The sequence below is a fragment of the Struthio camelus genome, chromosome 23 (assembly GCF_040807025.1).
Source record: "Struthio camelus isolate bStrCam1 chromosome 23, bStrCam1.hap1, whole genome shotgun sequence".
Lineage (NCBI taxonomy): Eukaryota > Metazoa > Chordata > Aves > Struthioniformes > Struthionidae > Struthio > Struthio camelus.
The window spans coordinates 3,974,409-3,990,438 of NC_090964.1; the positions used below are offsets into that span (position 1 = coordinate 3,974,409).

The 16,030-nt window shown below is 45.0% G+C and overlaps 1 protein-coding gene across 13 annotated transcripts in view; it reads right to left on the reverse strand.

Moving 5' to 3' along the window:
• The window catches only part of HIVEP3 (HIVEP zinc finger 3), a 335,389-nt gene that overhangs the window by 64,361 nt on the left and 254,998 nt on the right, over nucleotides 1–16,030 (reverse strand). For 10 of the 13 annotated variants that reach the window (XM_068917181.1, XM_068917189.1, XM_068917180.1 and 7 more), the window contains 2 exons: nucleotides 12,305–12,369; nucleotides 1,314–6,986 (listed from right to left, as the gene is read on the reverse strand). In XM_068917181.1, coding sequence (XP_068773282.1) covers nucleotides 1,314–6,437 — 5,124 coding nt within the window. In that variant the 5' untranslated portion in view covers nucleotides 6,438–6,986; nucleotides 12,305–12,369. Of the gene's footprint in view, nucleotides 1–1,313; nucleotides 6,987–10,567; nucleotides 10,918–12,304; nucleotides 12,370–16,030 lie in introns of all 13 variants that reach the window. The other 3 variants (XM_068917183.1, XM_068917185.1, XM_068917188.1) reach the window with 3 other exon arrangements.

Here is a 16,030-nt window from a genome sequence, read left to right on the forward strand (position 1 = left end):
CATGCTACAGAGCGAAGTTCAGAGGAGCACGGACACTTCCATTAGAGAATGAGACCAAGGATGGTACAACACCTTTCAGAGAAAATCCTTTAAAAAAGAATGCATAAATATCAAGCATTAGTGTGATCACTGCACTGCACAGGTCCCTAGAAATTCTGTCTTTGGGAAAGACTCTGTCTTTCTGCAGGAGAATGATGGAAATGCTGAATAAAAATAAAGACTTACTGAACCACAGGGACTCTAATGTGTATTTTAAGACTTACTTATAAGCAGCAGCTGCAGCAGCGATTATGATAAATTCAATATTCAGGGTTCATTTCATGATTCAGAAATAAAATGAATAATCCATCAATATAAAATGACTTGAGATGAATATCAAGTTGCAAAACCTTCAGAGCTATTCTGTTTGCTAATCTACATGAACATGACCGGGATTAAAGGGATCGGTATGGTTTAGCATTAACTGAGAGGGGAAAAATCTGGACTCAAAATGAGGTGAAAAACACTAGGCTGTTACAGCCAGTGTCTTACAGATTTCTATGCTCATGTGGCCAATGACTTTGGAGAGCTCTGGCTGTGGGAAGCTGTTTGCTTTGCTCCTCTTAACTCTAAGTACTAGGAATAAAATATTCCTAGATATCTAGAAAAGCAGGTAGACACCTAAGGATATTAACCAAATGGGCTAAACAACATGGGTGTTTCAGCAACTGGACCACATGCCTAACCTACTGAGGCAATTTTATAGATGTCACTGCATGCCTATACACTTCCTGGGGGCCTAAATATGCTGGTAAATCTCCCTTTAATATTTTTAAATACTTTTAAGGATGCTTTTCCATGTTCCTTAATGTGAAATCCGTAGATGCACAACCAGACAGAATCCCATTTTACCAAGGTAATCCTTTTTCATTTATAACATGCAAAAATGTATGGAATTATGAGAGTGTTTATAAAAAGGCTGTAAAGCTATTTGAACTATCAAGACACAAATGCAAATCAAGTGTAATCCTTTGTTATCAAGCAGTGGTAGTTCACAGTGTAGTGGTGATTCCTACATGCCCTTTGGATTACAAGACAAGGAGAAACTGGAGTACAGAAATATGGCACGCTACCTCGGAGCAGGCTTGCCCTTTTTTGGATTATAGTGCAATTTAGGTTCTTCATTCTAAAAGTTTATTTGAGAACAAGTGTTTACCAAACTGAGAAAGGGATAAGCATAATCCTTTTAAATGAACAACAGTAATTCCCCACCCCTCATCCCCCAATTCCCATGTATCCAAACAGATAAGGAGAAAAGCATACGGCTGCATTACCTCTGTCATTTTTGGCTTCCGGGAGCTGGACGGGACAAGCCTGCCTGCCTCTGGACGTGGAGCTGTAGCCATGGTGTAGGTTTCCTTGCTCACCTTCTGCTTGGACCTCAGGAGGGATAGGGCTGCCTTAGTGGATATACCCGGAAGGTTAGGATTATACAAGCTAATACACCAGCTGGCATACACTGAGGACCGTCGATCGACTTGCTGGATGTGATTTGGCTTTATGTAGTTTAAATAGCACCAACTGACATTAGTGGTTGTGTGGAGACTGGGGAATTGAAGTACCTTCTTCATATCTGTACCTTCTCGAGACTTCATTGCACTGTGAGTAACCTCAGACTGAGGTGCAGGGCTTGGAGGGTTTGGTGGAGAGGGCTCCACCAGCTCTTTGGGGTCTTCTTTCTTCACGGTTTGCAAAGGTGCCTTGCTGAGGAATTGCTTGCCAGCTGGCTGCTTATACTCTTCCAGTGCCTCAAAACTTGAAGAACCTGAATGGGAGACAGCTTGCTGCAAAGTACTCGGGATTTCCTTTGGCTCTGACTGGTCTAAGGACAAACTAGGTGGTGTTTCAACCTCAACCCTGCCTTGGCTTTCTGCAAGAAAGTGAGATTTATCCTGCTTTTTCCCTTCATCTATTGCACTGGGTGGCTTCACCACTTCCAACTTTTCTTCTGCTTCAGACACTTCCTCCTCTTTCACTCTTTTCTGCTGTTGTGTTTCCATTGTCAACTCCAAACTACCAGCTGGCGAGAGCATCCGTTTGCTTCCACCGACTGTTGATGGGCCTCCTTCCAATCCGAGGACGCTGTCTGATGGGGAGGTGAGTGGCATATAGCCTTTTCGTTCTGGTAAGGGTAAGGGCACTCTCAGATAGGGGCTCTGGAAAATGCTTCTCTGATCTTCTGTGATCATTTGTGCTAGATCTAAACCTATTCCATGAACATCAGCACTACAGACCAGGGTACTCTTGGACTGGTGATCATCAAATTTTGGGAGAATAATAGAAGAGGAACTGCACTGGGATTGAGTGACCAGAATCTGGGAAAGCGTTGTGTACATTGCACTCCCATAGGATGGCATATTTGTCTGTATGCGAACAGGAACAACAAGCGACACCATTGGGTCTGACCGTGTAGGAACAACCAGCTGAGACGTGGATACGGACACCGAAGGGCTTGTTGTGCAGGTCAGAGAATGTAACCTACTGTCTGAGCCATATTCTGTGCACGGGGAAAGACTGGAGGTTCCTGCTGCAGGGAATAAACTGGATTTGATCTGCGGTAAATGTCCACCAGCTTCACCTGGCAACTGGATAGCAAACTGAGACTGAAGAGGCAGAAAAAAGGCAGAAGGGATCGGTGAGGAGCCAGGGTAATGCACCGGTAGAAACGAAGGATGCTGCCTGAACGGCATGTCGGCGGGGTGAGACATTAATGGTGCAGTGACATGAAGCTGACCTGGGTGGATGAGCGTTTGCTGGAGAGGAAGTGGTGGGGTCTGAAATATAGAGGGAGGAATCTGAGGCATGGTGAATTGAGCAGAGAGGATGTCAGACATAGTGTGTGCAGCAAAGAGCTCTGCAGACTGCCCCGGCTGTGGCAGGAGATGCTGGTAGGGAAAGACAGAAACCTGTGGGGACATGTACTGCTTTTCATGCAGTGTTAGTTGTGGTACAGGATGATGAAAGACTTGCAGAGCTTCTGTGTATGGCTGGGTATATGCTGGCTGAGGGCTGTCTTTGGGCTGACTCTTATCAGCTGGGTAAGTACCGTGAGAGGGCAAAGAGGACGAAGACGTTGGCTGATGGGGCAAACTTGTAGCAGGAGATTTACTTGAGGAAGGAGGAACTGGATCGTCTGCATCTTGCCGACCTTTTGGGGCCAAGTCTGGCTCATGCTCTGGATGCCTAGTGAGAGATGCTTGCCTAACGAGAAAGCATTTTCTTCTCTCCTGTGGAGCTGAGGAAGCTGATGGACCAGGTGTCGAGGCAGGAGTGGATGACAAGCTCCCATAGTCAAATGACTTACTGCGAGTCTCTGACATCTGGGAAGAATGGGACACATTTGGTGTCTGTTCAGAAGCAGATCTTCGCATTTCCCTCGAATGATGGTGGTGGCTTGGTACCATCAACATATGTGAGCCAACACCAAGAGGCTTTGTGTGGGATTCAGAGGGCTGACTGGCTGACTCCGACTTACTGTGTTCTTCACGATCAAATGACACAGAATGGCTGGAGCCATGGGATATGCTGCTTTCCTGACTTGGGCTTCTAGTGAGAGAAACTGATTCAAAACTGGACTCTCCAGAGGACTGAGCCATTTCTGCTAGCCGCAACCTTTTCTTTTTTGGTGGGAGTTTCTCTGCAGGGAGCTGAGAAAGGGTTTGGCTTCTCTGTGGCCACTGAAATTCCTCAGTTTTTTCTGGCTCTTTCGGAGGAGGCTCTGGTTCCATTTCTGCTCTGTCAGGCTCTTCAGTGACCAGAATCTCTGGGACCTGGATGTTGGGTTGGCGTACCAGCTTGGGCTGCACGGAATGAGGTGGCCGGCTGTGCTGTGTTGTCGGCTGAGATGAGTACTGTGACAAGGGTTTTTCTTCTCCCTCCAAGCTGCTCACCTGTTCTATAGAGTCAGACTTCTCAAAAGAACTCGTATGCTGGATGACAGAGATCTCCTTTGAGGTTGTTCTTCTCTCTTTGCTCTCTGTACTCGAAGTCAGCTTGGTATTCCTAGAATGAAAGCTGGCACTAACATCAGAAGGTGCGGATTTACCCGGATCTGCTGGTGACTTAATGGATTCACGGGTTAAGTTTAAAGCAACATCAGATGCTGCTGGGTTTGCAAACTGAGTCCCTGGCCCAGTACTGGAGGAGGGAGTGTCAGACAGCTCAAAAGCTGGAGGGTCTTCATCATCACCAAGACTCTTTTCTTTCCGTCTTTTTCGGAGCGGGGTAAGCTCCAAACTGCTCCCCAGCTTGTAATGCATCATCTGGGGCCACGTGTCAGGATCCACAGCACTTTTCTCAGTTTCTGAAGAGGTATGGGAACTGGAAGAACGAGGCTTTGAGAGCTGCAGTTCTGAACAGTAATATTTCTTATGGGCTTCGTAATTATCCCTTTTCTTATACCGAGCACCACATATGTTACACTCATACATGAACCCTTTAACTTTCGGACCCTTCCGAGACTTTTTGGTAAGATCGCTTTCCTTGGTTTCAGGCTCCTCAGGAGGTTTGGAAACAGCTTCTTTGTTCACAGAGCTAGCCTCCTCTGAGACATATTCTACTCCCAAAGGTAGCTCAATAGCTGGTTGTCGTTTGAGCATTCGAGGATGGGAAGAAAACACTTGACTGCGGCTTAAGACTTCAGGCTCCATGATGTGATCATCAAATGAATAGCTACCTCTAAAGGTATGTGGGGAGCTTATAGTGCATGCAGCAGAAGGCATTGAGTGGCTTCTTAGGAGAGGCACTGTCTCTGTGGCACTGTGGGATTGCTGAAGTGACAACAATGATTGTTCGGGCTTAATTTTTTCACTATGGGATGTCAACACTTTTGATGCATCCAACTGGCTACTGGAACCAGACTTGATGTCAAACTGAAACGGTTCTCTATATACACCAGACTTTGGAGATTCGATGCTGCTACGTCTAGATAAAGAGCTTCTTCTAGGCTTAACACTATCTATTTCACTGGTATCTACAACAGCTTCATTAATTGTAATTAGCTTAGTGATGTGTTCAATAACCTGTGTTCTAGGCACAGATAACGGTACTATACTAGGCTTCTCTTCAGTAGACAGGTGTGGAACCCCCTGGGTTGTGTTTGTACCTAACATTGCAGTCCTTTGCCCAATCCTACCACATTTCCCAAAAATAATTTCTGCATAAGATTTTGCATTAGTATTTGGTGGGCTGATCTGCTGCTCTGCACTTTCTGATCTTGAGAAGTAGCCTGACTCAGTACTTCCTTTGCTTCCAGGGCTCAGGAAAGCTTGTTCATCTATGACCTTCTTGCGCTCACTTAAGCGGAGCGCAAGCTTCTGTTTTATAGTATGAGTATCTTCAGATTTATGGCTCAGAGCATGGTCTGATGATGGCTCCACAAACTGGGTGCTGTCCTCAAGAGACTGAGACATACTGGAATGAGACAATGAACACCGATCGTGGCTGGAGCCTTGGCTTCCTGCACTCAACAAACTACTGGATAACAGGCTGTGCTTTTGCCTCGGTGAGAGCTCTACTGAATGGCCTGACATTGCACCTGTTTCCTCCTCTGAATCTGTGCTTTCTCCTTCAGTTGGCTCTTCAAAGTCCTCCCCACCAATCCTTTCCATTTCCAAGCTAGACGGATACATCTCCGCTCCAATTCCTGAGGCCAGCCCAGCTTTTATTCTATGAGCATGAGATTTCCTATGTTTATACAAATTGCTCTTAGTCTTAAAAGAAAAGCCACATGGAATGCAAGGGTATGGCCTCTCACCCGTGTGTGACCTGATATGTTTTTGGAGCACACTTGGCTTAGCACAAGGCCTGCTGCAGTACTGGCAAATATATTTGCCTGGCTTCTGAGGTTTCTTTTCCTTCTTGTGCACTTCCTCAGCTTGCTTTAAGGAAACCTGTGAAGGGCGAGGGATATAGACCTTTTGAACAGACGGCATGTCCTCTCCAGGAATGATTGGTGAATGGGAAGGTAAGAGCTGGCCGTGATGAGAATGAAGCCCGGGTGATGAAAAGGAGCCAGAGGGACCTGGTCTTACTGGATCAACTAGCTGCCATGTGGGCCCTTCAAGGACATGCTCTGGTTTCCCAGGAGACATAAATGCTGGTGACAGTGCGTGTTGCTGAAGCTGTGAAACATGGGGTGGATGCTCAAAAGAGGAAGGCTTAGGTTGCTTCTGATGTCCAGTCTTCTCCTGAGATTCCTCTCTTGGAATCGGCAAAGAGCCAGAAAAGTGCTGCTGCGATATGATATCTCGGAGAGGGGTTCCTTGTGAAGAAGCAGAGCTGCCCTGATACGTAGCTGCAGATGAAATACTGGCTTGGAAAGCCTCTCCTTTGGGAAGCCTCTTTCTTGGACTTTCCTCAGCCTTTTTTGTGCTCTTCTGGCTTTGTTCAGGATCCATGACCTTAAAAGGGTCTTTGAATGCTATTTTGGGAAGGTTTTGGCAGGCTTCATTTACGAATAATAAAGGTCTCTTCTGTAGATTCCCTGTTCTGCCTGCATTTGCTACGAAGCTGGAGCCGCCAGGGGATGGTTGTTGATTTAAGATTTTACTGAAGTGTCACTAGTTGCTATTTGATTCAAAAAAAAAAAAAAAAACGTTTCAAGGTCAATAAAGTTCACATTGGTAACACATGACAAACTACTTCAAAGAGAGAAAACTTTCCAAAACTTTTAGTCCAAATATTTTCCTTGTGAACTTGGTTAAGGCTTTAAACCTTGCCATTTTATTTCAGTTGACAGTGGCAAGCCTTCAAAGTCAAGATGCAACCCACAATGTGTCTCTTGTTTGTTATGCAAACCTTTGAAAACTTGAAACTTTAGTGCTCATCTCATAATGATCTTTTTTTCCTGTGCAAGGAAAATAACACTGAATGGTGTCTGTCCCCCTGTGTCTTCCTTCTGTTCCACTTTTGAGTTCAAAGGCCTTGGAAAAGTATTTCCCACATTTCTGCAATTACATCAACCAAGACAAAACAAACACACACAAAAAATTACTTCAGCATTTGTATTTAAATAATTAAACATTGCTACTTTTATAGAGGATCACAACATTCTGCACAAAAGAAATTCTGAATAATTGTTCAAAAGTCTACCAATTAGGAGACTTTATTTTTAATGGTAATGCAAACATAAATTCTGCTAAGTCAAACCTCAGGGACTTACGCTGAGTTTAACGCACGCATAACCTGGCATTCTAATAGTAACCAAAGACAGTAACTTGAAACACAATCAGTTTTGAAATACGCATTAAAATGGTTTCAAACTTGAATTCCTTCTAATCTTCCGTAAACATTTATGGCTTTACAATTTTTATAATTATATTTCCCTTCCAAATAGACTATACAGTAAAACTGACTATACATAAAACACAGCCTAATACAACACATACATTCACTGACAAAGAGCAAATCTGTTCTGCGTAAAATCTTTTCTTAAGCTTGCAATAATCTTTTGTGCCATTTTCAACAATAGCAGGTAAAGAAAAAGCATACAAACTCTTTTACTGAAACTTTGCCTCTTTAATTTCCTGCCTTCTGCTAACGAACAATGATGCAAGTCCAACTTCTATAGCATGCACTATATGTAGAATGTCAAAATCGACTCTTTATAAAGGGGAAACCTTTCTACAATGAAATTAATAGGAAGCTCTACTAAACCTACCATACTTGTCAGCAGATAAAGCTATTAATGAGACTCTTGGGGAGGAATACTCTGATTTCACTGAAAAAAGAAAGCATCACCAAGAGGTGGAATAGAAAATGGGGGGAGAACAACTTTGAAGAAAAAAAAGTGTGGTGCTTTTAAAGTACAGTAAATTGATATGTATAATTTACAGCGAGGTATAAAGAGGTATCTTCCTCCCTTGCGAAGCTACTGTCTGCTTTAGGATGCAGCTCATATTGCTGTAACAGAACTGCATTGGCTCTGCTGTGGGAACTTAGCCCTACTGCTTTGATCCTGGCCGGTTCAGGAGAAGGACGTTTGGACTGGGCCAAAATGTAAACTGGGCAAAACAGGGAAGGACAGCGGCCTTCACCTCATGCGCCTCAGATCTCAGCTGCCCAGCAGCCCAAAGGAATGCTGTATTCCCAAGGAATAACAGCAAAGAATCAGCAGAACTGGTCAGTTGTATTCAATATGAAGTCTTCCTAGGACTACCCATTCTTTACTCATTCCTACAACCCTGCAGATGCTCCCCATTCAACAAGATATAAAGAACACATGAGTATAAACATACAGTAACACCCTAGGATAAAGCATGACTAGCTGGAGCTTACAAAAGGGGTTAAAACCTGTCTATTCGTGGGATGGGATTCATTTTACCTAACCTTAGACATCCAAAAGTCAGGGTTCAAGTCTATAGAGACAATTCCTCATATAATCACTGAGAGGGGCAGGTCCCACTTAGGGGCAATACATCCCATATTAAGGTCTCAGCTCAGTGGGATCAGTCGCCCTGAGATGTCACCTTTTATTGATTAGAGTAATGGCTTACTTGGACAGCTGTGACACCCACATCATAGGTAAATGCACAGAAGATCAGCCCTACCCTAATGTTTCCCTTTCCTTTTCCCCAAATACGAGTTCTGCTCCCCACCCCAGCATGAGCTTCACATCTTCCTAGGGCCTGCAGAGCACCTGCACCTGCACAGACTTGCTAAGAAACGTGTCTCATGTTTATGGGCTTATTGCTTTGAGGAGTAATTAGTTACATTTTGAAACCCCTTTTTAGAGTGTGGTGGCTCCTGAAGGCTGACTAACACCAGGTTTGGTCTGGTCTAGACTCTGGCACCACTGCCCCTCAGTGGTGTTTTCAAGCCAAAAGGTTGTGAAAAACAGAATTTCATTTTTTATTTCATTGAGTAACTTCTCTTCACATTTTCATTTGTCGTGCATGGACAGGAATGAAAGGGGAATGCTGGCTGTTACAGACCATCCAGGTCCCAGTGAACTGAATCAGCGTGAGATCTAGGGGTAGGTTTTGGATAACGCTATACGATCCTCTCTACGCCAAAAACTACTAAAGATTAAACACAGTTGCGGAGGTGATCTATCATGTTGATTTTTGCCTAAGATGGTGTTCTTTGCCCCACTTATGATGCACAAGAGTACATTAGCTTGGTAGAAGCGTATTTAAGCAGAGGCTTTTTCAGCTAGTGCAAAGTGAACACTGCCTCCCACAAGCTCAAACACTCACATTTAAGAACTGCCAACTAAAGAATGCTTGAAAAATATGTTAATACTCTGTTTTCTCCTATAGCCTCCATATCTACTCCTAAGTGTATAATAATTAGGGCTGTGAGGAAGCTTTTTGAGATGATTCAGTAGCGTCCCAAATGTTCAGACTACCATCATCCTCCTCTGACGAATACACGGGCCCCAGCGGATTTTGTTAGGGACTCTGCATAAAAGTTAACATTTTAAGAACTAGTCAGCAAACAATGACACCTGCTGCCTACAGCAGTGAACATGGCCATTCCAGGGCAATTCAGACTATTTTCTACACGTTTCTTTCACTACTAGAAATGGCCCCTGGAATGGTAATGGCAAAAAAATAATTCTCCTAGCCCAACACCATTACTTCAGATTCATAAGTCTCCAAGGAATATTCAACGGTGCAAAATAAAGAAGTAGAAAAAAACAAGTCCCTTCAGTTAACAATTGTGGCAGGCTTTCTCTGCTATGAACTTGCAGACATGAGTAAAGCAAGGGAACAAGAGCTTCCAAAGAGCAGGTTGTAGATCCCTGACTCCACTCCGCCCAGCTCTGACGTAACTCAGAGTAGCTGCTGGTATAGGTAAGCCATTCATAGAGCTCCTTTACCTGAAGACACCTTCCTGTTGGCTCCTTCTGCAAAATGTGATGGGACCAAATAGACGGTAAAAGATACTGATTTCATTCTTCCTCATTTTCGTTCCAGTTTTTATTCTGTTCCACCCAGTCAAACTCTTATCTCCAGACTTTAGCCTTTTTATTTTCATCCAACTTTCCCAATTCTCCTACTTCTCAGAAAAGGAATGTCTTTCACTTTTACTTTCATCTCTGTCTCCTCCTGCCTTAAGCAGTTCCCTCTCTCTGTCATGTGTGTTATGCCTCTACTGTTTTTGCTTATCAATGCCAACTTTTTTTTAGCATGTATTCTGCACTGCATTCTCTAGAAGGATGCACACACACATGGCATCGGCACGGCTTCAGCAGATCTTAAAAAAAAATACGGATTTGATGGCATATGGATTCCAGCAGCTAATATTGTCTGTGGCCAAATTCAAAATACAGGCACTAAAACTGGGGATTCCAGTTATTATTTCTATTCAAACATCATTTCTTAGGGTTTTATTTGAAATGCAATGGAGTAAACAAGAAAAGAAAATGTCTGCTTCATTTGAAATGACAGAAACAAACCCTGGTGAATGAAATCAATGACAAAATTCTCTCTGATTTTAATGCAACCAGAATTTTACCCTAAAGCCTAAAATAAAATACTCAGAAATGTTTTTTTAGATAGTTTTGTTGGCAATTTTGAATTACCTTGTTCTGGCTGAAATTAATTCCTGTGAAGAGGTCCAGGTGCACAGTCTCTCATAGAATCACAGAATCACAGAATGGCCAAAGTTGGAAGGGACCTCTGGAGATCATCAAGTCCAACCCCCCTGCTCAAGTAGGGTCCTCTAGAGCACATTGCCCAGGATCGCATCCAGGCAGGTTTTGAATATCTCCAGCGAAGGGGACTCCACAACCTCTCTGGGCAACCTGTCCCAGTGCTCTGTCACCCTCACAGTCAAGAAGTTTTTCCTCAGGTTCAGATGGAACTTCCTGTGGTCCAGTTTGTGCTCGCTGCCTCTTGCAACGCTCTCCAACACCTAGACCTCACCAAAGTTCTCCAAAAAGGTTTAAGGAAGATCTAATCAGTGTCAAGCCTTAGGCTGGCCCCTGCATGGCTGGGGCTATCATCGCATATATGTAGCCACGCACCCAAACAAGCTGTTTGCCAGCTGATTTGGAATTGTGACCCCACACAAGCGATAAGGGAAATGCTGCAGACTGCACCTCACATCTGCCCCTCAGCACCAGGTGGGAATTTCACTGAAAGGACAGTTAAAGGAATTGGGCTTTTGTCTACATTATGATTGGCCTCCAAAATTCATTCCTTTTAAGTGACATGTGGAAAACTGCAACACTTGGCATTATATTCCTTGCCTTTTGTTTCCAGTGCACTGAAACATCTAATTACAACGGTTCCTTAAAATCCTCTTGGTGGCAAAACTCTGCTGTTAGCAATGCTCAAACAGATGGAAGGATTTTCTCTTCTGTTAGGTCCTGTTTCAGCTTGATTAAGATCCAGTGGGATTAGTGTGAAGCTATTCCAACAGAAACTCTCCTTTTCCTATGCTATTCCAACCACAACAAGCAGCATTTTCTTCTATACACTGAATTTTAGCCTGGTTTTTGAGGATGCCAGCTTTAGGCGAGAATTTCTGATGTGCTATAGCCTGTTTGTTCCCCATGATAGCTCTTCAGCCATTTGGCCAGTTTCAGCCAGATTTGACCAGTGACGAGATATGTTAAATATCTTCAGAATTCTGCAAATTTTGTGCAAATGAGTGAACTAAAGCAAAGGACAAGTTCCTATTTCTGCCCTACTGAGGGAAAAGTATAGCTCCCCCCTTATTGGCAGCTATGTGAGGGAGAGCCCCTACCAGGGTTCGGTTCACAGAAAAATCCACATTTAGCATTGACTCCTTTTAGACTACAGATGAACCAATCTGGAGAGACATATCTATGGGGAACCAGACTCCCTTTATTCAGCTGTTCACAAAGTTCCTTGGCTCTTAGGAAATTCTGCAAGGTAAGGTCTTCTAAAAGCAGATGAGTTTATGAGTAGCACGTGGAGGTAGGATAACAGGGCATTCTGCTACCTGGATGTCATGGTCTTCACAACTAGGTACTGACCACAGCTTTGAATGACAGGGCAGATACTGCCTTAGACTTCAAAAGTGATTTATGACAGAGGGATTTACTGTGCAAACAGTGAGCAGCGCTAGGAGATCTTCTGTCACTACCTCCTATAACAAGACTCAATAATATAAAATCCTGCTGCTGTAGCAGTGATAGGACTTGTTAGGTAAATGCTTCTCAAATATAGCTAAGAAAAAATAGAGTAACTAGACAAACAGAAAAGCAAGTCCTGTTCCCAGGTCCAGTCTACTGCAAAGGGCAGTGCACACATCTAGGATAACTCACTAAGGGAAAACAGAGAGTACTTACAGTGGACTTGATATCCTATGATTTTGATGGTGTGTCTCTTTTGTTTCCCCAGGATTTAATTCAGTCTGTAAAAGAAATAGCACATTGGAATCATAATGCGCATATATTAAAATGCCACCTCAGCAGTGAGCACACAGGACTTGCATCAGGTGCCCTGATGGAGTGGATTGCTTGGTAACCGAAACAGTACACAAACTCAGTCCCAACAGCTGGAGAAGCCCTCAGTGACTGCATTAACCTCCTCCAGCAAGTCTGTTCTGATGGTGACATGCATGCTCACAGAAAATGCATCACCGTGGGGTATTCCTCCTTCCTTAGGAGGCTGCAAGGGAAATCACAGCCTCGCTAGGCGCTGGGCAGATGCAACACAAGATGAGCCAACAGCTTTGCGCTCAGATACAGATTTCAGCTGTGCTCAGATATTGACGATTTAGATCAGCACACAGATGCTAGAGCTCTCCCGTCAAAGCTGATATTTAATCCTGAGTTTTGCTTTTAGATCATCTTTAGTTCTAAATAAACTGGATCAGTCTTCTACTGTTAAGTTCCTCCATACTCATCTTCTACAAAGCCCCTATCACAAATGCATTGATCTGCACATGTACTGTTCCGTAGCTCAAGCTTAGACAAAGGAAAGCAAGATCCTAAGCAAAGATCTACTCTGAAAAATGACCCCGAGTATGAACCATGAGAGTTCTGAGTATACTTTACCTGCAAGGAAAAAAACGTTCCCTTCAGAGATACAAGCTTTGAAATTTCATAGGAAAACGTACGGTTCCTCTAAGTCTACATCCCCATCACCACATTCTCTGTTCAGTGGCGGCAGTGCAACCCGCTCTCTGCAACAGAGGAGTTCAAACCTGCCAGCAGCACTCACCTTACAGAATAATAACAGAGGCAGAAACAGAACTAAACACGCCTCTCCCTTTCCTATATGGTCACAGTGTTTCTGGACAACGAAAAGAACAAAAGGTATTAACACATTTTGCTTACTGAAGCCACCTCCAGTACACAGTTTTTGATTTCACAGAAACCCTGGTTAATAATTTCAAAAGTGGTTTCAGGTCTCTCGGGATTAGAGCCAAATCTGTGAAAACTTCAAGGGGTTTGGTGTTCAGAGTCAGCAACTCCTTCCACAGCTGGTGGCTGCAAGACAGTCTTTACCTTTTGGGCTTGTGTTCCCCTAGACTAGATGTTTCCAGAGTTTTAAATGAGCTGCACTCTTGTCACCTCTCCCTCCTCCCGGCCTTCAGCTGGAGCTTGTTGCCTCCTTGGTTTTTTGACCCACTGTGTCCATCTCTGTGGATTGCTCCGTATTTATTCCCTGACCCCCTGCTACGACAGACCTGACCATGCTATGCAAATCTCCACCTCCCCACCCCCTTCCTCCCCCTGAAAATGCAGTGCAGCTCTGTTCAGACCCCAACCCCAGTGCCACCTCCTCATGGCAACGCTGGGTTGGTGAAGACAGGGTTGCAGCAGGGAGCCCAAGCTCACATTCCTGCGGGGGCTGCGCCTCCTGTGCAGCAGTGATGTGTCGCGTCGCCAGCCCACTTCTGTAGACCACAGAAACCCTTGGACGTGTGCCATGCCGTCCCAAGGGACATGCGTGCATCTGCACAGGAACACCAATTCTATCCAGGCAGATGCGGACGAATAAACATCTAAATGAGAATTATTTTGGAAACTAAAGACTTAGGCAAGTGGCAGCCTCTCACCAGAGGAATATGGCCAATTACAGCCATGAGAAAAAGGCTGTTTTTCCACCCTGAGCTTTGCATACTAGTTTTGCTATCCAGACGCTCAGAAGCTGTAAGCTTAGGAAAAACTGAGAAGAGGTAGATGGCACTGCAGCGCCTGAAAGCGTCCCTCTCCCCTTCCAAATCCTAGGCACTGCAGTGCCTGAAAGCATCCCTCTCCCCTCCCAAATCCTAGGCACTGCAGTGCCTGAAAGCATCCCTCTCCCCTCCCAAATCCTAGGCCCAAAGTGGAAAGAAGCTTGGTGAAGTGTCAAACTCCATATTGCAGCCACCACAAATCCTGGCACAACAAGCGCTTGTTTGGCTGGGAGAGGGCTGAAATTCCACCTCCCTCAGGGCTTCATCTCCTAAAATCCAGCCAGGTCTCAGGCAACAATTCAGACCATCTTAAGTCTTGTTGGCATCTAATATCAACCGATGCCTCCACCCTGACTTATGAATACAACATCCATGCTGGAAGAGATGCCCACTGCCAAGCAGTGTAGCACATAGCCACTTCCATGAAATGGAAGACTTGGGTTTCCTGCCCTTTAAAGGAGCTGGAGCCCACATCTCAGACCCCAAATTAGCATCCCAACCCCCTCATCAGTGTGGCATATTTCTTTTTGTGGCTGGGACTGAACCATTCTACAGCCAGGAACTTGAGAGATATGAATCAAAGACAGAGAAGAAACAAATGAGACCTTCACTCTGTAGATCTGTGTGATGGTGGAGAAAGGTGTAAACCTCAAGTCCTGCTCCCTCTTTCAGCTCAGCACTCAGAGTTGCGCTCTGCAGTTTAAGAGCCACTAGCCAGACAGACTCATTGCTGAACTCCACAGACCAAGAGACCACAAAGTCACACAGGCGTTTTGTGCTTGTACCTGCTATCAATGAACCTTTGGATTCAGAATCAGCTACATCCACAAGCCACAATATATTTATCTGTGAGTCCCACCAATGTGCTCAGTGCTACGCACCACAGAAAACAAAGGCCTGTGATGAGCAGTTTACTGCGTGGCGAGCTTTGTGAGGGTGCGTGGGCAAGGCCGCAGAGAGAAAGGTATGCACAGCATGAGTTAACGCTGACAGACTCTGCAGAAGCTCCTAACATCCCCTGCCCATCTCTAGGCCATACGACTTCCTCATGTCCACAGTGCTTGCTGCGGACAGACAGTCCTCAAGCCGCCCCGTAAGCAGGGAAGAAATTTCCCAAACCACTGCCAGCAATGACATAATGATGATTACAAGAGAGCAGGTTTCCAGGCTGAACGGGGTAAGAAGCTGTGGGGTTTTTAATCCTCCTCCACTCTTTCCCAAAGGGACATGAACACGCAACGCTTCTCTCCCCTTTCCAGCATCTGCTTTTGCTTGAGAAGGAAGGACTCTCTGCTCTCCAACACTCGCTGCCAGATGGAAGCTTAAGCCCTTCTGAGCAGGCAAGCACAGCAAATGTGGAGCGAGGAGCGCGCCCTTCCCAGCTGGAGGAGAAGGGGCCTTCCACGCCAACTACCAACTCACCTCACCCCAAGCTCTACAGAAGATGCTCTTGCATCATGCCCTGAACAGACGTAGCTGATGGAAGAAGTAACAACAGACAGAGAACATGTCCTCTTTTGCTCACAGCAACACTTGGAGAAGCAAAAGATCACTCTGCGCTCTTCTGACTAGTGGATAAAACGAGTGTGTCCATATGAAGTGAGAAGAAAGCTAAGGCGGTTCGTCTCCATCCTCAGGCCCCCTCCCCTCTAGCCAGGCTTCCAGCTAATTCATGGGCTTCCCATGTCGTACTCACCACGGCCACATGCTGCGTGGTCCTCTGCCAAAGGAAGGAGAGGCTGCAGCGCGGGAAGACAAAGCAGGGAGGAGAAGGGATGGGAGCTGTGTGGGAAAAGGCTCCAGACATGAAAGAGCTGCACAAGGCTTTGTCAGAGCGGGTGCATGAAGATGGAGTGTACGATTACAAAGGTACAGGGATCGTTATCCC